The sequence below is a fragment of the Misgurnus anguillicaudatus genome, chromosome 10, assembly GCF_027580225.2.
Source record: "Misgurnus anguillicaudatus chromosome 10, ASM2758022v2, whole genome shotgun sequence".
NCBI lineage: Eukaryota > Metazoa > Chordata > Actinopteri > Cypriniformes > Cobitidae > Misgurnus > Misgurnus anguillicaudatus.
In genome coordinates, this window is record NC_073346.2 from 21,929,412 (window position 1) to 21,948,051 (window position 18,640).

Here is an 18,640-nt window from a genome sequence, read left to right on the forward strand (position 1 = left end):
TGTACTTTTCTGTCCACTCCTTACTGTCAAATAAAGGCAAAATGGCCAAAAAATATAACTTTTTTTAAAAAACATATACTCAGTACATATCAAACTATAGTACAATGATCTCTTTATATTTCAAAACATCAACAAAATTTAGATTTTTCAATTCATTACTTAACCTATTAAATGTTTTATGTGATGGTTTCTTAACTAAAAAATAAAACCCTTTTTAATATCTATAATTAACATCTGATATTAACAGTTGATCTTAATGTAGTTCAAAAAGTTCATACATTTTTGTGAGGAACAGTAAAACCCCCTACAAACTGTTTTACACTAATACCAACTCAATAGGGCTTTTTACACTGCCTTTAACCCTGGGTTTTCTTCGTTCTAAATCTCGCTTTTAACACTAGGTTAAGGATCGTTTCACATTTGTAATTTAGAAGAGGGGTTATCCCTGAAATTAACCCAGGGTTATGAAACCCTGCTCTGAAGTAGGGTTAGCACAGCTTTTTTGGGGTTAACACCACATTGCGGTTCCAACTACATGCAGGGTGAAATAAAGCAGGGTTAGAATGTTATGACTCCAATTAAACACAACTGAAGCAGCTAATCAAGATGTTCAGGGTTGCTTGAGTTAGACAGGTGTGTAGGAGCAGGGTGGAGACTCTTGACCCAGGTTTTAGAAATGAACAGTGTGAAACCTGAATATATATATTTTACCTGCTCTGGATTTGAAATGATTCATCCAACAATTAAAATCTTAGGGTAGTTTTGTATTTTATAACGATTTGTAAAAAAAACTGTGAGACAGTCTTATCTAGATTTAAGGTCAGTGAGTTTTTTAGCCACAAAGAAGCTTTCTTCATCTCTTTGGTCAGTTTTTGAGCAACTTTTTCCGCAGTTGTACAATGTGCATATAGCACCGTATCATCAGCATACATAGTAATTTTACTCTTACACACAGTTGGCAAGTCATTTATGAATAGTGTAAACAGCAGGGGGCCCAGAATGGAACCTTGTGGCACTCCCATGCTGCAGGATCTTAAGGGTGATTTTGTATACCTCAACACATTGTTGTCTGTCATTAAGATAAGATTGAATCCATGCTATTGTATTTGTGTCAAGAGAAAAATTAGATAGTTTGCTGATGAGAAGCTGGTGATTAACTGTATCAAAGGCCTTTCTCAAGTCCAGAAAGACCGCCCTCTACAACACCTCCATCATCAAGACTATAGATTTAATGTCTTCTAGTAAGTAGCAGCATGCAGACAGTGTGGAGTATCTTTTCCTGAACCCAAACTGGCAGGGATGTAATGCATCAATGTGGTCAAGATCTTTGAGATGGCTGGTAGGATATTAAGAGGTTGATAATTTGACACACAAAGCTTGTCTCCTGACTTGAAAATCCAGTGTGTAAAGCCCTGTTGTGTATAATTTTCTTTTTCTTTGTTTAATAGGCCTAATTGGTTAGTACATATAGGGGTGGTTTCCCGGACAGTGATTAGCTTAATCCAGGACTAGGCCTTAGTTTAATTAGGAAATATAACTAGTTTTAACAAACATGCCTTACTAAAAACATTACCTGTGTGCATTTTGAGGCAAAACAATGGGCCCTGATGTATTTTAAGATATGTCAGTGCAAGTTGTTTTCAGTTTGGACAGCTCTTAAAAATGTTTTAGTCTAGGATTAGTCCAATCCCTGTCCGGGAAACCGCCCCTTAAAGTGTCCTGTTTAAATAAATACTTTCCCAAAAAGTGTTGCACACACTTTCCATGTAATCATTAAAGGGGACATTTCACAAGATTTTTTTAAGATGTCAAATAAATCTTTGCTGTCTCCAGAGTGCATATTTGAAGATTTAGCTCAAAATACCATAATTTATTTTAGCACGTTAAATTTGCCACTTTTTGGGTGTAAGCAATGTGCCATTTTGTGTGTGTCTATTTAAATCAAATGAGCTGATCTATCGTTGTGGTTGGATAGTGCAGATTAAGAGGCGGTATTATCCCCTTCTGACATCACAGGGGAGACCAATTTCAATGATCTATTTTTTCACATGCTTGCAGAGAATGGCTTACCAAAACTAAGTTACTGGGTTGATCTTTTTCACATTTTCTAGGTTGATAGAAGCACTGGGGACTCAATTATAGCACTTAAATATTGAAAAAGTCAGATTTTCATGATATGTCCTCTTTAAAGTACAGCCTATAAAAGCGGCTATAAGGTTATATCTCAAATCCTACATCAGAAAGATCACTGATTCCTGAAATGCTCTACAGAGATATCATCATAAATCTCTTTCTGCCAACGATATGAGAGAGAGATAATAGACAGTTCAGCTGGAAAGACAACATGCTGCACAAATAAACAAGAAGGATCTGGACACGAATGTACTTGTTAAAGGGGTCAAGTTCAGGCTATTCACAAGCTTGTTGCTTTATGCTTCCAGTTTCTTGTTAAAAAATTGTGCATATTCTGCATTTTTTTTATATGATTCTTTTAAATAATACACCTTTGGTATAATAATTCAAGGGTTCATCACCCAACGGCTTTAAAGGTAAGCACCTTTCAGCACAATTAGTATATTTTAACCAACCTTCCATCACCTGGTACATTATTACCCAGAAACATACCAGGCTGTCCCCATACAAACATTCAACTGAAAGCAGACCATAAATCATTTCATCTCTCCACATACAGCTGATCAGCCTTGTCTTACACATACACATCAAGAACAAAAATGACAGTGGTAGATTACTGAAGTGAAGCTCTTATTGTCTAAAGCTGGAGTAGACATCGAGTCCCGCCACCAGCCCGACAGGCCACACTAAACCGGTTTCCATGACAACTGAATTCTAATGACTACACCCCTGGCTTTTGCTTTGACGACCAGAGGAGGATGCTACTGAATCTCGATGGTTTCACACTTCGACACCCCTTTCCCTATCAAAATAAATACACATCAGGATGTCTCTTGCATCTCACTGGGGTCCCAAGTGAGATCCACTCCACTGCGATTTAAGTACACATACAGCCTCTCAAGACATTATCTTTCGGGTTCTCCTCTTTTCCCATCCCCCATCCAACCTGCTTATACTCTCCCTCTGTGATCTACTCATGTGACCATGGCCAGCTGTTCATTGGCTGGCGCCACAAAGGCATCCGTCCAATCGGTGCTGTTCACTCACATAAACATAAGCAAAGCAGCATTTTCATGATTCAGAACTGAGCCTTTCTTTCAGTGAAGAGTCAATGGGAAATACTACATTGGGTTTCATCACTTCCTTTCCCCATATATTTCACTCCACCTAATAGAGCAAAGGAGATTTTCTCTTTTTAAGATAACTGTTCTTGCGTTAGGACCATCTGCTGCCTGCATTATTTTGATCTCACCCTATTGCCATTGTGACCAGCCAACAGTGCGTTTATGGTTCCCTCCTCTTCAAAACACATGCAATTTCAGCACTGACACAGCGGACAAGGCTGTGACATGTAAGTACAGTGAGCCTTTGATTGATACTTAACCTTACCTGACTCTACTCGCACAGTAACCCATAAAACACAGGAATATTGAAAGACCTGAATGATCAGAGGTTTGTTTTTGTAAACATTGTGTGACCATGCTGAGTGTGTGCATTGGAGCATTGAGAAGAGTTGGTTGCCAGGTCTGTGACAATTTGTTAAAATATTTGAGTTTAAGTATTGAGTATTAAAATATTCATGATTTTGTTAAGCTGCACATGGAAGGGATATTTACATTATGATCCATAGAGTTATGATCTTTATCATACGAAACCCTAAAATTTCTTCAAGATATAATTTATGTTTTTAAGACTTGCTGCTTTTTTGCCAAATAGGATATTTTATTGGCTGGTCTTTTCAATACCTTTTTGTTTTTGGAAAAGCATTCTGTAGGTTTGGACAGAGTAAAAAAATTCCACTCACCTTTAATGTAAACAAGATCTATATTATTAATATAAAAACATAGCTACAAATAAATTGCAAGTGTTTTTAAGTGATACAACCCTTACTTTTATGGTAATTAATAGCAGTGCTTATATTTAATTTGACCACTATAACATAACATTTATATTCTTATTAAACACCAAGGCTTACAGGTAACATAACTTTTCAAATAAATCATGATGTATGGAGAAACAGTGGAACAATACTAGCTGTTAAAAATAGCTCTATACCTCAAAAGACAATTCCTAGAGATCCTGAAAGTGTTTATTGATTAATACTCATTTAAGAAAAGCTTCAGCAGCAGATTCATACTTCTGATTTCCTCAAATACAATAATCTACAATACACACTATATGCTATACATTTACAAAAGTATTTTGGGCGTATTATAGACACAGCAGCCTACTGTTTATTTAATGTACAAGTGCAAAAAAATAAGAGACCACTTCGATAATATTTATTGTGGTTTTTTATTCTGTCAACTACCAACAACATTTATGCCAAATTCCCAAAAAATTATGTTTTTATTAGCATTTATTTAGTTTAAAAATGGGGGGAAATGCTCAAAAAATTTATTATTCACCCACAAAATGCTTTAATGTTTTACATATATTTTAGGAATAGTTTAAAAGCAAATATTTGATGGAATAACCCTGATTTATATTTACATCTTTCACGTGTCTTGGCATGCACTCTTGCTGTTGGGTTACTTTATGTCACTTCTGAGGTTTTCTTTTGTTGAAATTAAAAGACACTGGACAAAAATGGTCACAATACATGCAGAAATGATGAATAAAGACATAACTGGAGTGGTACACTGTAAAAAAATTCCGTAGAAATTACAATGTTATTGCAGCTGGGTTGCCAGTAATTTACCGTAGATTTACATTTATGTTATTTACTGTCAAGAGTTTGTTCAAAGTTAAATAAATGTTAAATATTAACAAGTCTTTATCTTTACAGAATAAAACTATACAATAACAGCCTCATGCAAAGCATTCTGGAAACCAGAAATCATCATCAACCTTTTTCTGTTTTTTTTTTTTTGCTTCAGATTTTGTTTCCCAGAATGTTTTGCTTGATGCTGTTTTTTTTAGTTTTACTCTGTAAAGACAAAGACTTGTAAATGTTTAATGTTCATTTAACTTTGAACAAAATGTTGCCAGTAAAAAAACATTAATTTAAATCTACGGAAAGTTACCAGCAACCCAGCTGCAATTTCTACTGATTTTTTTTACAGTGTATCTAAATCTAATTTTGGCTGTATACAATAAAAAGAGAAAGAACATTGCATATTTTTTTACTATTATTATTAAGTATAAGAAGTGGCTTAGAATACAAAAACAAAAAGGGGATTTTCTTACAAATACATTTGGTTCGGTTGTTTATAATCATTGGCCCAGAAAATGGCCCTTGAATGCACTTATCAAATTGACAGAATGCCAATAAAAAGAATTCATGCCCATGCTTGTTCCCTAGAGTAGTTCATTCGGTAGCTGAAGAGCAATACACAACTGAACAATAACTTCACACATCTGTCTAATTCCCGGTGAAAAACTGACAAGTAATCCACTCAAAAGGAAATTTCCTATTGTCACCCAAATTCACATTACAGTTCAAACAGAGCTACAGCAGGAACTAGAAATCATTCAAATGCATACCAATATGCCAAGTGCTTTCCTAAATACACACTGCACCTGCTGCTATGCTAACATCATTAATAAAATGATTATTTCAGTGCAAAAAGACCAAGTACATGGCAACCAAGAATTCAGCCATTACCAGTGTGTATACAGGCATTAGCCAGCCAAGTCACTTTAATGCACGGTATCAGCATGCTTCTCCTCAGGCTCTGTCACAGCACTGTTGAAGATTAGATTGACAATGCCATATTCCCATCTTCAGCAGCCCTCCCTGCAGCAGTATGCCAAGTCTGACCATGCCCTGTGTTAGCCAATACTCGCACAACGGACACACAATGGGCTGCAACATCTGAGATAAAGAAGGACTCCATTAAGCCACACAGATAAAAAGTACAACGACATAAGTGAAGACCCATATACTAAAATAAATTGCAGGGCTGCCAAAAGCAATCAGGCTCTCAAACACCAAACTTGACTGACAGCTGCTGTCTTAAAGCCCTCAGGCCTTCGAGCCGGGGACGCTCACATCACAAACATCAAAACATTTTGGTGATTGTAAGAGCAAATGAATATCTTTATCATTTTAGGTGGGGAAAAGGCAGAAGCAGCGGACCATCTAAAGTGTCACATTGCAGTTTAACACAGTGGACGTTAACAGGTCTCACAGATCAATACTGAAGGCCAAGATGATGAACCAGGATGACCCAAAGTCACATCCAATGCTGTAAGTATATCCTCTATAGATTTAGACATCAAAAACAGACCATTTCACTGGTTTCATGAGTATCCTGTTAGATTTAGTTTCTTTAGAAGATGAGAGATTATCCATTTTTCTAAAAGTATAACTATGGATGTTAAGTGAGCTACGAGAGAAGCTCCAGCCCGAGGTGACAGAGCTGATTAAACAACAGAGGTTGAATCGTCTGTGTGAGGGGGCCTGCTTCAGAAAAATCAGTGCTCGCCGCAGACAAGGTCAGTTTTCCACACAAAAGAATAACTCATTAACACACTAACATTCAACTGAAAGTTTCATCAGTTTGATATTGTTATATTAACTCTATATTCTGCATTGGGGCCTATGTAAGCACTTAACTATTGAAATCATGTTGCATTATTAAGCCTTATTTGGATCAAGTATTCATCAATTTATCATAAGAGGGCAGACATTTAATCACAAGCACTTGATGTCTTTATTTTTCAACAGTCAATAGTGTTGGAATTACATTAGTTAGTTTACACTGCAGTCGATGTACATGCTCGCAATGATAAATGGATATGCTTTACCAAATGTTTATGTGTAATCTCTTCTTCTTCTCCAGATAAGTTCTGGTATTGTCGTCTATCCCCAAACCACAAAGTGTTACACTATGGAGATATAGAGGAGCTTTCCCAAGGACAAATACCACATGACTCTCTCCAAGAGAAAGGTAAGCACCACAGGAACCTCAACGACATGTTTATTACACATAAGAAGATTTTTTAGCCCCTAAATGAAAACGAAAAAAATGACTTTCTTTATGGATGTTGTTCCTAAAGGATCATGGGGTGAAATCCACTAAACTCACAAATCTTTTGTTTTAAACACGAAACAGATAATGTTAATATGTTGTAATGTATGTTAATTTTTAAATGCCAAAAACCAGAATCTGTAAACTCTGCATAACATCTCTATGTTATTTTATTCAGTGACAGTAGCAGATATAAAAGCTGTGGTAACAGGAAAAGACTGCCCACATATGAGGGAGAAAGGAGCGCTTAAGCAAAATAAGGTAAATATAAAATCACTTAAATATTTCTTAAAGGTGCCGTAGAATAAAAATGTATTTATTTAGACATTAGCACTATTCGGACGGGATTAGTTTTCCAAACGACGTTTGAGTTTCAGCGTGTCCCCCAGAACGTCTGTGATTTATGTACCGATTCGGACGGGATTAAAATGATGCAGGCTATTCCAGAGATGGGAGTGTCTGTTTCATGCATTTGGGCGTTGCAGTAGCACGTGCTCTGGATACGCATGTTTGTAATGTTAAATATTTTGCTTTAAATGTAAAATTATGACAGAACATGTAGTTTATTAATTTAATTTTAACAAATCAAAATAAAATATACAAATCCTACTAAAGTAACGTTAGCCTACGTGTTTTATATAACTGTCTGCTTATAACAAACACAAAGAAATGAAGAAATAATGATTAATAAAATTTAATATCTTATTAATTAACATTACCATTACGGAGTTGAACAACTTTGAACGGAGTTTCTTATAATGTTAATGATATTACAGTGTTTAGTCTTAATAGTGTATGATATTTAGCTTGTCTTGATTTAATTACTTTATTTTGCCGAATGTGAAAAAACATTCATATCTGAATGAATGGGACTCAGGAAATACAATATACGCGCATTAGTAAGACCTTACGGCAGATCACGTTGGCCAAAACACGAAATGAACCGCGTTTTCAAAAGATATTGCGGGCAAACACAGACATTTGCATCCGGACGGGATTAAATTTCTCAGAGGACCTCTGAGTTCGGCGAAAAACAGTAGGTAAATTGCTCTGGAATTTTTACGGAGGTCGTCAGAGAAAAACACAGACATGGCCGATTCGGACGGGATTAAAAACACAGAGGACCTCTGAGAAGCACGATTTTCTCAGAGGTCCCCCTGTAAAACTAATCCCGTCCGAATAAGGCTATAGATGAATAATAATTCATGTACAGGGTAAAAACATATCGTGATTGGGTCCCCAGTGCTTCTATCAACCTAGAAAATGTGAAAAAGATCAACCCAGTAACTTAGTTTTGGAAAAGCATTCTCTACAAGCACATGAAAAAATAGGTTGTTGAAAATTGGCTCTCCTTATGATGTCATAAGAAGCTCTTATTATAATAATACCACCCCTTAATCTGCACTATCCAACCACAGCACTGCCATTTAGTGCAGAGAAAAGCACAATTGAGTTTTAATTGCCTCAAACCACCATCATTGTGATCAGTGTTTGAATTTCATCAGTTCATTTGCATTTTAAAGGACACCCAAAACGCCACATTTTTGCCCACACCTACAAAGTGGCAATTTAAACATGCTATAATAATTTATTCATATGGTGTTTTGAGCTAAAACTTCACATATGTGCTCTGGGGACACCAAAGATTTATTTGACATCTTAAAAAAAGTCTTGTGCCATGGCCCCTTTAAAAATATTTACAAATGTGAGCTACAGGCATGAGCCTCAGAGCAGAGCAGAGCTCAGCATTATTATTCATGACGCTTCCAAATAGTGCAAAATAGACAGTTTCATTAAGAACAAATTCTAGGGTTGTAAATAGACATGTAAAAACATTTCTGGATAATTGCTGCACTTAATAAAGTTACATACGTTCTATGTTAATATCAAAGAACAATTTAACATATTATTTCAATTCATTCTTTGGCACATTTAAGATTCTCCCTACTCTAGTATTAAGCTTTTCCAATAGTGATTCCAAACTCAAAATAGGGAAGGCTTGTAGCCTGAAGATTCCTGCAGAACCGAATATCAGACATGAAGTCAAGGCAAGCATGCAAACGGAAACAAGCATACACGTGAAGTATACATGATACAGTTTAATAGTTCCCTCTAGTGGTTAGATGAATTAATGTTCTTAAACACAAATGGGTAATTTCCCAGACTAAAATGCATGTTTGAGCTGTCTTAGTTTAAAAACACCTTGCATATCTTAACATATATCAGTGCCATTTTTTTGTCTCAAAATGCACACCAGTATTGTTTTTTATAAGGTTAGTTAGTAAAAACTACTTTGATGTCTTAATATAACTAAGGCCTAGTCCTATAATCTAAACCCTGTCTGGGAAACATCCACTAAATATACATATTAATCTAGATAAATGTTTTATTGGTCTAGATCAGAGTAAATCAGAGATATTTTAACACCAACAAAAATTCTCAAGGTAGACATTTTGTAACGCCACATTTTTACAATTATTCCAATCTCCAACTTCACATGCCTTTTAAAGTTTTTGGAAGGCAGGTGCAATGCTGATAGAAGCCATCTGTGGTGTGCACAATCACCTCTAGTAAAGTTCAAATGGAAATCAAAAGGTTAGACTGGGTGCAGAGTCTGGTATCAGGTTTGGAGATCATTGCCTATTTCTTTTGCTTTCAGGAGCAGCTGGAACTGGCGTTCTCCATTCTCCATAACTCTGATGAATATCTGAATTTTATTGCTCCTGACAAGCATGAGGTGGGAAGCTTCACAACAACACATTCGTATAACACTTATTCTGCTTGCATGGAACAAATAAAGTTTAGTAAAATACATCACTTTATCATGCTTATTATTACATTCATTATTTGGATATTGCCATATCAGCTTTATCATTCACTGCTCCTTGAATTCCAAATTAATATGTCATTTTTAATCATTTACATTTCCTTTCAATATTTCTCACTAGTACTGCATTTGGACCGACGGTTTGAATGCTCTCCTGGGAAAGGAGATGTCAAGTGAACTTACAAAATCAGATATGGACACTCTTGTTACTATGGAGTTAAAACTTCGCCTCTTGGACCTGGAAAATATTCAGATTCCTGAAGTTCCTCCTCCTGTTCCCAAAGAGCCAAGCACTTACAACTTTGTTTACGACTTTACCCAACAACAGATTTGAGAGTTACGTCCTTACTGATGCAGATCAGCTGCAAGTAAGGAGTGTTCAACCACCTGTTTTTTGCTATTCCAGTTTCCTCTTACACAGACAGAACCATGTCCAGATCTTAAATTTCCCTATAAATTGTGACTTCTGTGTGATGCTTTAGGTTTCTATTTCCTTTTAAATGTCTGTACTTTTTCTGAAAAAAGAAAAAAAATACTTGTGTACAGTGACTTTTCTGTTGTCTATTTTTATTTTTATGTAACACTCCATTTGATATAATGAACAAAATGTGTAAGTAAAATACATATCTACAGAAAATGCTGAAGGCTTGCTTCTTTCATAGCTGTATTTACTCTTTAGATTCTCTTTACAGATGCTTTCAGCCAAGCCAAGAACTTTACATTTGAAATTAAAATTACTTTTAGCTTTCTTGATAAATTATAAAAATAAAGTTGAAATAACTTAAGATAATTCAAATTTATTTTTATAATTTATAGCAACTCCTCTCTAGTCAAGAAAGTTGACAGAAATGTAAATGTAAAGTTGATTCAACTTACAAATTTAAGTGCAACAAGGATTTTTTACAGTGCACAGATACAATCAATACCAGCAATTGTTGTTACAAATGGCATGTAGTTATTCATGTACAGACATGGAGTATTAAATATATTTTTAGCCTCCATTTGGCATCTATATGTAAATGGGGTATCCTCTGAAGAGTGCAACTCTGCCCTTCTTCCTAAAAAGCATATTAATTTTGTTGTGATTTTTTCCAGTTAATATCAAAGATGAAAGGAATAGTTCACCCAAAAATGAAAATTCTGTGATCCTTTACTCATCTTCATGTTATTTTAAACCTGCACTTGTTTCAATCTGTTAAACACAAAATAATATATTTTGTTAAATGATGGGACAGTTGACGTTACCCAATGCCTTCCATAGTATTTGTTTTTCCTACAATGGAAGTCGATGGGTACCATCATTTATCAAAATATATTCCTGTTCAGCAGGAGAAAGAAAATCATACATGTTTAGAACAACATAAAGGTAAGTAAATGACGGCAGAATGCAGCTGCAATGTTAAACTGATAGCAGATGACAAACCATTTGCTTTCAGTGATCATACTCTGATAACAAACATACATTATATGAAAATGTCCCTAAACTTTTGGTTTAATGTATATGAATGCATAAGGGAAAGAGTATACTCTTCCTTATATGATAATGTGAGGTCATAAAAAGCAATTATATATAATTAAAAAATATAGTTTTAGATATTAGCACACCTTTTGACAAACCACCCAATTAACCAACTTGTATTCAATTTGTTAGTTGCGAAAAAATTGGTTTTGAAATGATGCACAATATCAAAAAGACATTTTCAAACACAAAACATCAAGTTTTATTCAACCACCCCAAGTACTTTCCCTACTCGAGGTCACAGATCAGAGCTTTCTGATAAACTGTTCCAATAAGTAATTTTCCTCCATATCGAGCTGCCACAGAAGAACCAATGATCACACTGCCATTATCGGCATATACCTGAGTCACCTGTGGCTTTTCAGAAAGGATGTCCTGAATCTTGATGACCTGAAGGAGAACATGGTAATATTTTAAAAAAATGTATGTGGGAGTTTATCCTTCAATATTTTTTAGTTTTATAGTTAACAATTTCATACATTAATACACACACCTCAGAACCAGGCGGATCATTGGGATCACTAAGTAAAAATTTAAGACCATTTGGGTGGGAGCCCAGCCATAGATCACCAGTTTTGCGATCCACCTCAATGTTGTCACACAGTGACCCTACATCAACTTCCTGGGCAATAAAAAAAAAACTTTGCATTGTTACAACAAATTAAAAACTAAAACTTCATACTTTACAAGCCTTATTGCACGAATTAGATTAATGTAGTTTTGTGTTTACCTTTAAACGGGACAGTATAGTGTTTTTCTGTATTTCCAAGACAACAATTTTATGGTTCATTACATCTGATACATATAAATGTCTGGAAAAGAGAAAATAATTGAGGGTCAATTGAATTATTAAAACATGAACAGGACATTATTCCAAATTATTTGTTTTTTGTAAACCTAGGCTTTTCTTCTGAAACTTGCCTTTTGTCAGGGGAAATATTTATGCCATTGGCAGAAAGGAAGCCCCCTGCCACAACCTGCACTGTCTCAGGACTGTAGTAGATGACATCACACCAGGCCAAAGTGAGAAATGGCTCCAAAAACTTCAAAAACCCATTAGTGAAGTAATGATCGTTGGTGGCGTAAAAGCGTTCGGTACCCACAGCTACAATGTCATTCACGCTAACAAAATGCACACACAGTGTGTAAGCTTCAAGTTATCACACAAGGTTTAGAAAAGTATTTCTGTAGTTTAATAAAGCACATACCTTCTCAGCAGATCGTGTTTAATGGTCTTGATGTATTGAAGAGAGTTTTCCTCTTCAACAAATCTGAAAATCTCCACCTGACTTTTTCCTTGAGGATGATTTACAACAAATACATATATGGCACCATCTGTAGAGAGAACAAAATTAGCCAACTTTTCATTTTATCAAATTACATTTACAGGGTCTGCCAGTGCAGATTATATATTTGATAAAATTACTGTTTTACCACTAGGTGGCCAGATTGCTTTTCTTCTTTAAAGGCGGGGTGCATGATCTCTGAAAGAAAATGTTGACATTTAAAACCACCTAAACAAACACGCACCTACCCCAATAGAATCTGGACCTTCTTTTGATAGACCCGCCCCACACATACGTAACCCAGGCAACAATGTTAGTTAGTAGGGTTGTGCCGATAGACGATAGTATCGTGTATATCGACGATCTTCAGACATATCGCCAATGGCAGGCTTTCATGGCGATAGTCATGACAATAGTTGGCGAATGGTTATTATTAATATCATAGTTTTACATTAACATCCACATTGCATGCTTTTCCTCGCATGAGGGTTTGTGGGCTTCACTTTACGTGGAGAGCTTGTAAAGAAAGTTTCTTCTTGCACGTACCTGCACTTAATGCGCGCGTCTCCTTCTAGCACGAAATCCAGCTGCGCTTCTCTCTGTCTCACGTGCACGCGCTCTCGCATCTGTCTGAAATTTAAACATAAACTAAAGTAGTAATCCTTATGTATTTGTTCAGTTTAATGTGTTTCATGCGAGCTGAGGCAAACTTTACTTTTTGTTTAAAATATGACCCGCTGCATATTGGCGCCTCTCTCACTCTCGCGGACTTGCAGAGAGCTGTGCTCGGTCCGAAGTCAGATCACTAGGTATTAATCCTGTTTATGATATGCATTTCATGGAGTTGTAGCAACACGTCCCTCGTGTTTAAAATATGATTGTGTTTAAAATATGACCGCGTTCCGCTGGACCAATGTGTTTAAAAAGTCACCTCTGAGAGCACCACTGCTTGACACGTGTAGCCTTCTGCAACAGCACTAAACAAATGCATTGAATTGCATGTTTTTACAGTTATTAAGTAATCATGATTAGGGTTTTAATGACGCGCTCGCATTAATGGCATCAGTTTTAAGAAGGTTGCGGTCATGACGGTGTTGCTCTTGTTCTTTTTTGTCCACCAATTCAGTGACTTGTTATAATGAGTAAAAATTAACAAATAAAAAATGAGTAAACTCATGCACCCCACCTTTAAGAAAACATGTTGTTTTAACATTCACAATTATTTTTATGGGTGTGTTTTATACCATTGTACAAAAACCAACATTTGTAATTAGCTCTTATTTAGCAATTGATGATATTACTTTATTAAAACAACTTATATGTAAAGAATTCCAGAAATGTAAATGGAATTATAGATTGGATTCAGTCAGGACATTTAATATTTAGCAAATAATCCAAAGTGACTTACAGTGCATTATAAGGTATACATTTTTTTATTATTATTTTTTCAGAACAAGGTACATAGAAGATGTTCTGTAAAAAAAAACCTGAAAGGTATACATTTTTATCAGTATGTGGGTTTTGCACTGCTAATACAACGCCCTAACACTGAGCTACAGGAGCACACTTATAGCATACAAACCTTTGTCATCTGTGTACACGCTTATTCCATGTGGATTGAAAGAATCTTCATCAAATTCTCCCTTGATGCTCAGTGCTTGAATATTTTGTCCAGAATCCAAGAGATCTAGAGTATAGATCTTTCCAGGATCATCTGAATAAGAGGGTAATCCTGGAAACTTCAAGCCCTAGGTATGTACATAAAAATACAATTACATTGCTATTGTTTGAATATTAACCTAGGAGCGTTTTAAGTGGGCTTTAAGACACAGTATGCTTTTGTTCAAGGTAAAACTTTTAAGTCCCAAGATTATGTTTTATCTCTATGCTCTTACTTTTTTTGACAGTTAAAACCAGTGTATGGTAAAGTGTTTGGTGTAGTGCTTTTTGTTGCTATTTAGTGTTTTGGGAAAACTTAATTAAATAAAGCATTCCTCTTAACCTATAAAGGCACTATAGCTTTGTTGTATTCAAATATATGTATAGAGTTTATACCTATTCTGTTGTACTCAGTACAAATAACAGTTGCTAAGATCAGATTTATGAGTTTTATGTGTATATTTCAATTTTTATTATAACATACAGTGCTCAGAAAGGCCAATCCATCTTCAAGTATGGTGATATCCTCAGCCCCAAACTCTGTAAAAACAACATTATAGCAGTGTGACGTTTTAAATGCTTCATGTCAATATGTTTTCAATTAGACAGTCAGGCTGATCAAAAACGCCCTTTCATTGTCGTCGACCCTCGTTTTAAAAACTTTGTTTACGAAGGATCAGAAATAACATTAATATAACACTTGACATTTGCTGCAAATTCAGTCCAGTATTTGAAGGCTGGCCAGAAATGCAGCAAGTGTGTTTAACTTACCTATGCCCTCTATTAGGTGGCAGTTGGGCAGGTAGTTCTGAGTTAGTGCTCTAGAAGAAAGTGTCAAGTGCCTGTGGAGATCATTAAAAACGATACATAAATATCCACAATCTTTCACCTGCTTTTTTATGACCACACTGCTAATAAAATGTAAAGATCAGATGCAGCATATAGTGGAAGTAAACAACTTTAGCTTTTTTTTTTTAGAAAACCGTAAGCACGCGTTTTCTTAAAAGAAAGTTAACAAACAGTTAACCAACCTTAAAGTTATGAGTCTTTCACCGATCAAAACTGAAATAGCTACAGCAACAAGCGAGAGTACCGCTAACTTCCCCATGTTGTTGAACTTTAGCACTGCACTTGGCTTCACACTCATAACGTTTAGTGCGCATGGGCAACATTAACCCTAACAGACATTGTTGTTTTTGGCGGCATTTATCATTTTTGTCATTTAAATGTTCTTAAACATGCCATGTAATTTTACAAGTGCATATTTCTCCAGGGTTTTTTTACATATTTATTATTTTGTTTATGGTTATTTATAATTTGCAAATCAATTTTAGTACTTCTTATTGGCCACCAGTCGGCACTATTGGGTTTTTGTATTCTAATTAAAGTAAATGACACAGTTAGGATTTATTATTTTTACTTTCTTGTGTAATAAAGTTTTAAAAGGCAAATTCAGTAAGGGGTGTCAGGTTATGACAAATCTCTAAAGCAGGACAATTTTACAGCACTTCCATATCTGCTTATTAGGAAATTACACAATTCATTTGATTTGTTTATGATGCATATAATCAGTGTCTCATAAATAGCCTACATCATTGCAAAGTGCAAAACTGAAAAAACTGAATGATAAGTAAATGAGTCATTCTTTGATTCTGTTTTAAACAACTGCATATGTGGTATTTGGATCGAAAGGTTGAAAATGATGTAAAAACGTTGTGAAACATCATCCTCACAGATAAGGATCACGTTTTTTACTGTTATAGATATCTAAAATCTGCACAACAACATACTGCCACACTGCAAAAAATCATAAAAATGGCCCCATACTTATTTCTAGGTGCCATGGCATCTCACAAATATTTTACACTACCATCACATAGGCCTTCAACACTGCTGTTAACACAACACATGTGTGCCTTCATCAATTCTTCACATAAAAGTTTTAAGGATGACACAACACCATGCTGATGTTTAATGTAATGTTACAAAATGTCACTTTTATTCAGATTATTTTCATGCATTTTTATACACATTAGTGTTCATGCAAATGCTATGTCAGGATATATCAATCTAAATTATTTCAGAACGATTGAGGCAAAACGTGTCCATGTAAACGTAGCTGAGAGTTGAGTAAATCATTTGTGTCACTGATTCAAAGAATTTAGCAACTACGATTTATGATTTGTAATCTTGAGATTTGTGATCGGTAGTTAAACTCATCATTTTTAGTGACGAATGTGTAAAAAAATGTCAAAAAAAGGGGCAGTACCTTTTAAAAAGGACATACTGTATACCATTTAGGTCTGTAGATATGTATACATTTGGAATCAATAATATGCACTCTTTGGCACTATAATATATGTAATATATGTGTTTGAAATGAAAAAAAATATTTCTCTTGTAAATTAAACAAAGAGCCTACCCAGCTTTTACATGAACCACATATTACATTTTGTCATTCCTGACTGCATAGTTTCTTCTGTATGCTCACAACTTTGACTTGACTGAGAGTGTGTGAACCACAGTACTGTAGCCATGGAATACTTACAAAAGCAAATGATTCTCACCACCCTGCTCTGACCACTGGGGTGTGGCTTTAGAAAAACAAAAAACCTGCCCTACTAGTCATACAGCAAACTTGAATCACCCTTCAGATTTACATTTGAGTGAAACTGTTGCTGAATTTCCTAGTGCAATACAATTGCACATGTGTATTGGTCCCACTGTGAACTGAACTTGCATACCAATAATACAGAGTTTTGAAATAGGTTACTGAATATATGATGGGAGGACATGTGACAGTGTAGAAAATAGACTCATTTCCCCATGGAAACAAACTGGAGTAGTGCAGAAATAGCTCCTCTTCTACCAAGAAAGCTCTGTGTTCTCTGTGAGTGTCCTCTGTGTTCTAATTTTGCCTATGAAAGACTCTTCACAGGCTTGATAATGTCAAGCATCTGTTCCATAGGATGAACAAGTCCAATTCAAACTTTAGGTATATTCCAACTGATACCACAAAATAATAAATGAGTACATACTGACACTATATTTTATATTTTGGTTGATATACATTCAAGTAAGGGTCTTTACATGAAGTTCAAAATGCAGCTCAAATGAATAGGGAAAAAATGTAAGTAAAGGATAATGGACATCCAGTCGGTTGTTATCGCGAAATAACCCTAGATTATTTTGCGACAACAACTGGGGGGTTCTCGCTTAATACATTGGTACTTGCCACTTGAATAAATTACTGGAAACAAAATATTGATAAAAATAGTTTATTACCAAATAGTTTTAAATTTTTATATAAACAATTACTTAGAAACCTGACACAAGATAGTAGACAGTGGAGTCATACATTAAAGGTGCAGTGTGTAATTTTTAGAAGGATCTCTTGACAGAAATGCAAAATAATATACAAAACTATATTATCAGGGGTGTATAAAGACCTTTCATAATGAATCATTATGTTTAGAATGAGACGTTTTTATCTACATACACAGAGGGTCCCCTTACATGGAAGTCGCCATTTTGTGCCGCCATTTTTCTACAGAAGCCCTTAACAAACACATTTTTTTACTAATTTGTCTCCGACGATGACATGTTTGTCCGGTGCCGGCTACCATAGCTTCCCTATGTGTTTCAAAAGCGAGGGGTGAGCAGTGGACTGAGCCGTTGATTGCAATTCGCAACCTCACCATTAGATGGTGCTAAAATTTACACACTGCACCTTTAAACATATGAGTACCGTCGTTATCGAGAATAACAGACCTTCGAATGTCACAACTGGCCAATCAGAATCAAGTATTCTAGACCAGAGGTTATCAGGGGGCCTCCAGGGGGCCTCCAGGAGGTTCTATAAGGTCCCTAGGAAATTTTCAAATTTTTTATTTATTAGGTGTTTATCTCTCATTTCTTTATGCCTTATCTCACTTACTGGGTTTTATAAGGCATGATTCCTTGCAAAGCCACTATAAAATATATTGTCAAAGTTGATGAAATACATTGTATCTCTTCATGTTTATAAATCCAGCATTACTCTAATTGTAACCAGTTACATATTTGCTATACATAAAATAATACATATTGCGCTCTCTCTCTCTCTCTCTCTCTCTCTCTCTCTCTCTCTCTCTCTCTCTCTATATATATATATATATATAGCTATATTTTAGGTGGGAGGGGGGTCCCTCACAAAAGGTTTATCATATTTGGGGGCCAAAACAGTGTTGTGAACTGATAT

The 18,640-nt window shown here is 35.4% G+C and overlaps 2 protein-coding genes across 4 annotated transcripts in view; one reads left to right on the top strand and one right to left on the bottom strand.

The window, feature by feature from the left end:
• Positions 1-3,196: 3,196 nt before the first annotated feature.
• On the top strand, positions 3,197-10,702 carry LOC129447987 (engulfment and cell motility protein 1). 2 transcript variants are annotated; one of them, XM_055209989.2, is made up of 7 exons: positions 3,197-3,484; positions 6,189-6,325; positions 6,461-6,573; positions 6,921-7,028; positions 7,288-7,370; positions 9,769-9,846; positions 10,058-10,702. In XM_055209989.2, exons 2-7 carry the CDS (start codon positions 6,288-6,290, stop codon positions 10,268-10,270), a joined length of 633 nt encoding a protein of 210 aa, XP_055065964.1. In that variant the 5' UTR covers positions 3,197-3,484; positions 6,189-6,287; the 3' UTR covers positions 10,271-10,702. The 2 variants fall into 2 exon arrangements, with proteins under 2 accessions (XP_055065964.1, XP_055065965.1); XM_055209990.2 differs by lacking the exon at positions 3,197-3,484 and having other exon boundaries at positions 6,442-6,573.
• A 929-nt stretch (positions 10,703-11,631) lies between these two features.
• Positions 11,632-18,640, bottom strand: part of LOC129447986 (serum paraoxonase/arylesterase 2) — a 315,340-nt gene continuing 308,331 nt past the window's right edge. The window contains exons 2-10 of one of the 2 annotated variants that reach the window (XM_073872111.1): positions 15,432-15,527; positions 15,172-15,242; positions 14,885-14,940; positions 14,324-14,489; positions 12,664-12,790; positions 12,377-12,577; positions 12,186-12,267; positions 11,949-12,077; positions 11,632-11,845 (exon numbers count right to left, since the gene is read on the bottom strand). In XM_073872111.1, coding sequence (XP_073728212.1) covers positions 11,684-11,845; positions 11,949-12,077; positions 12,186-12,267; positions 12,377-12,577; positions 12,664-12,790; positions 14,324-14,489; positions 14,885-14,940; positions 15,172-15,242; positions 15,432-15,508 — 1,071 coding nt within the window. In that variant the 5' untranslated portion in view covers positions 15,509-15,527 and the 3' untranslated portion in view covers positions 11,632-11,683. Of the gene's footprint in view, positions 11,846-11,948; positions 12,078-12,185; positions 12,268-12,352; positions 12,578-12,663; positions 12,791-14,323; positions 14,490-14,884; positions 14,941-15,171; positions 15,243-15,431; positions 15,528-18,640 lie in introns of both variants that reach the window. The other variant, XM_073872110.1, reaches the window with a different exon arrangement.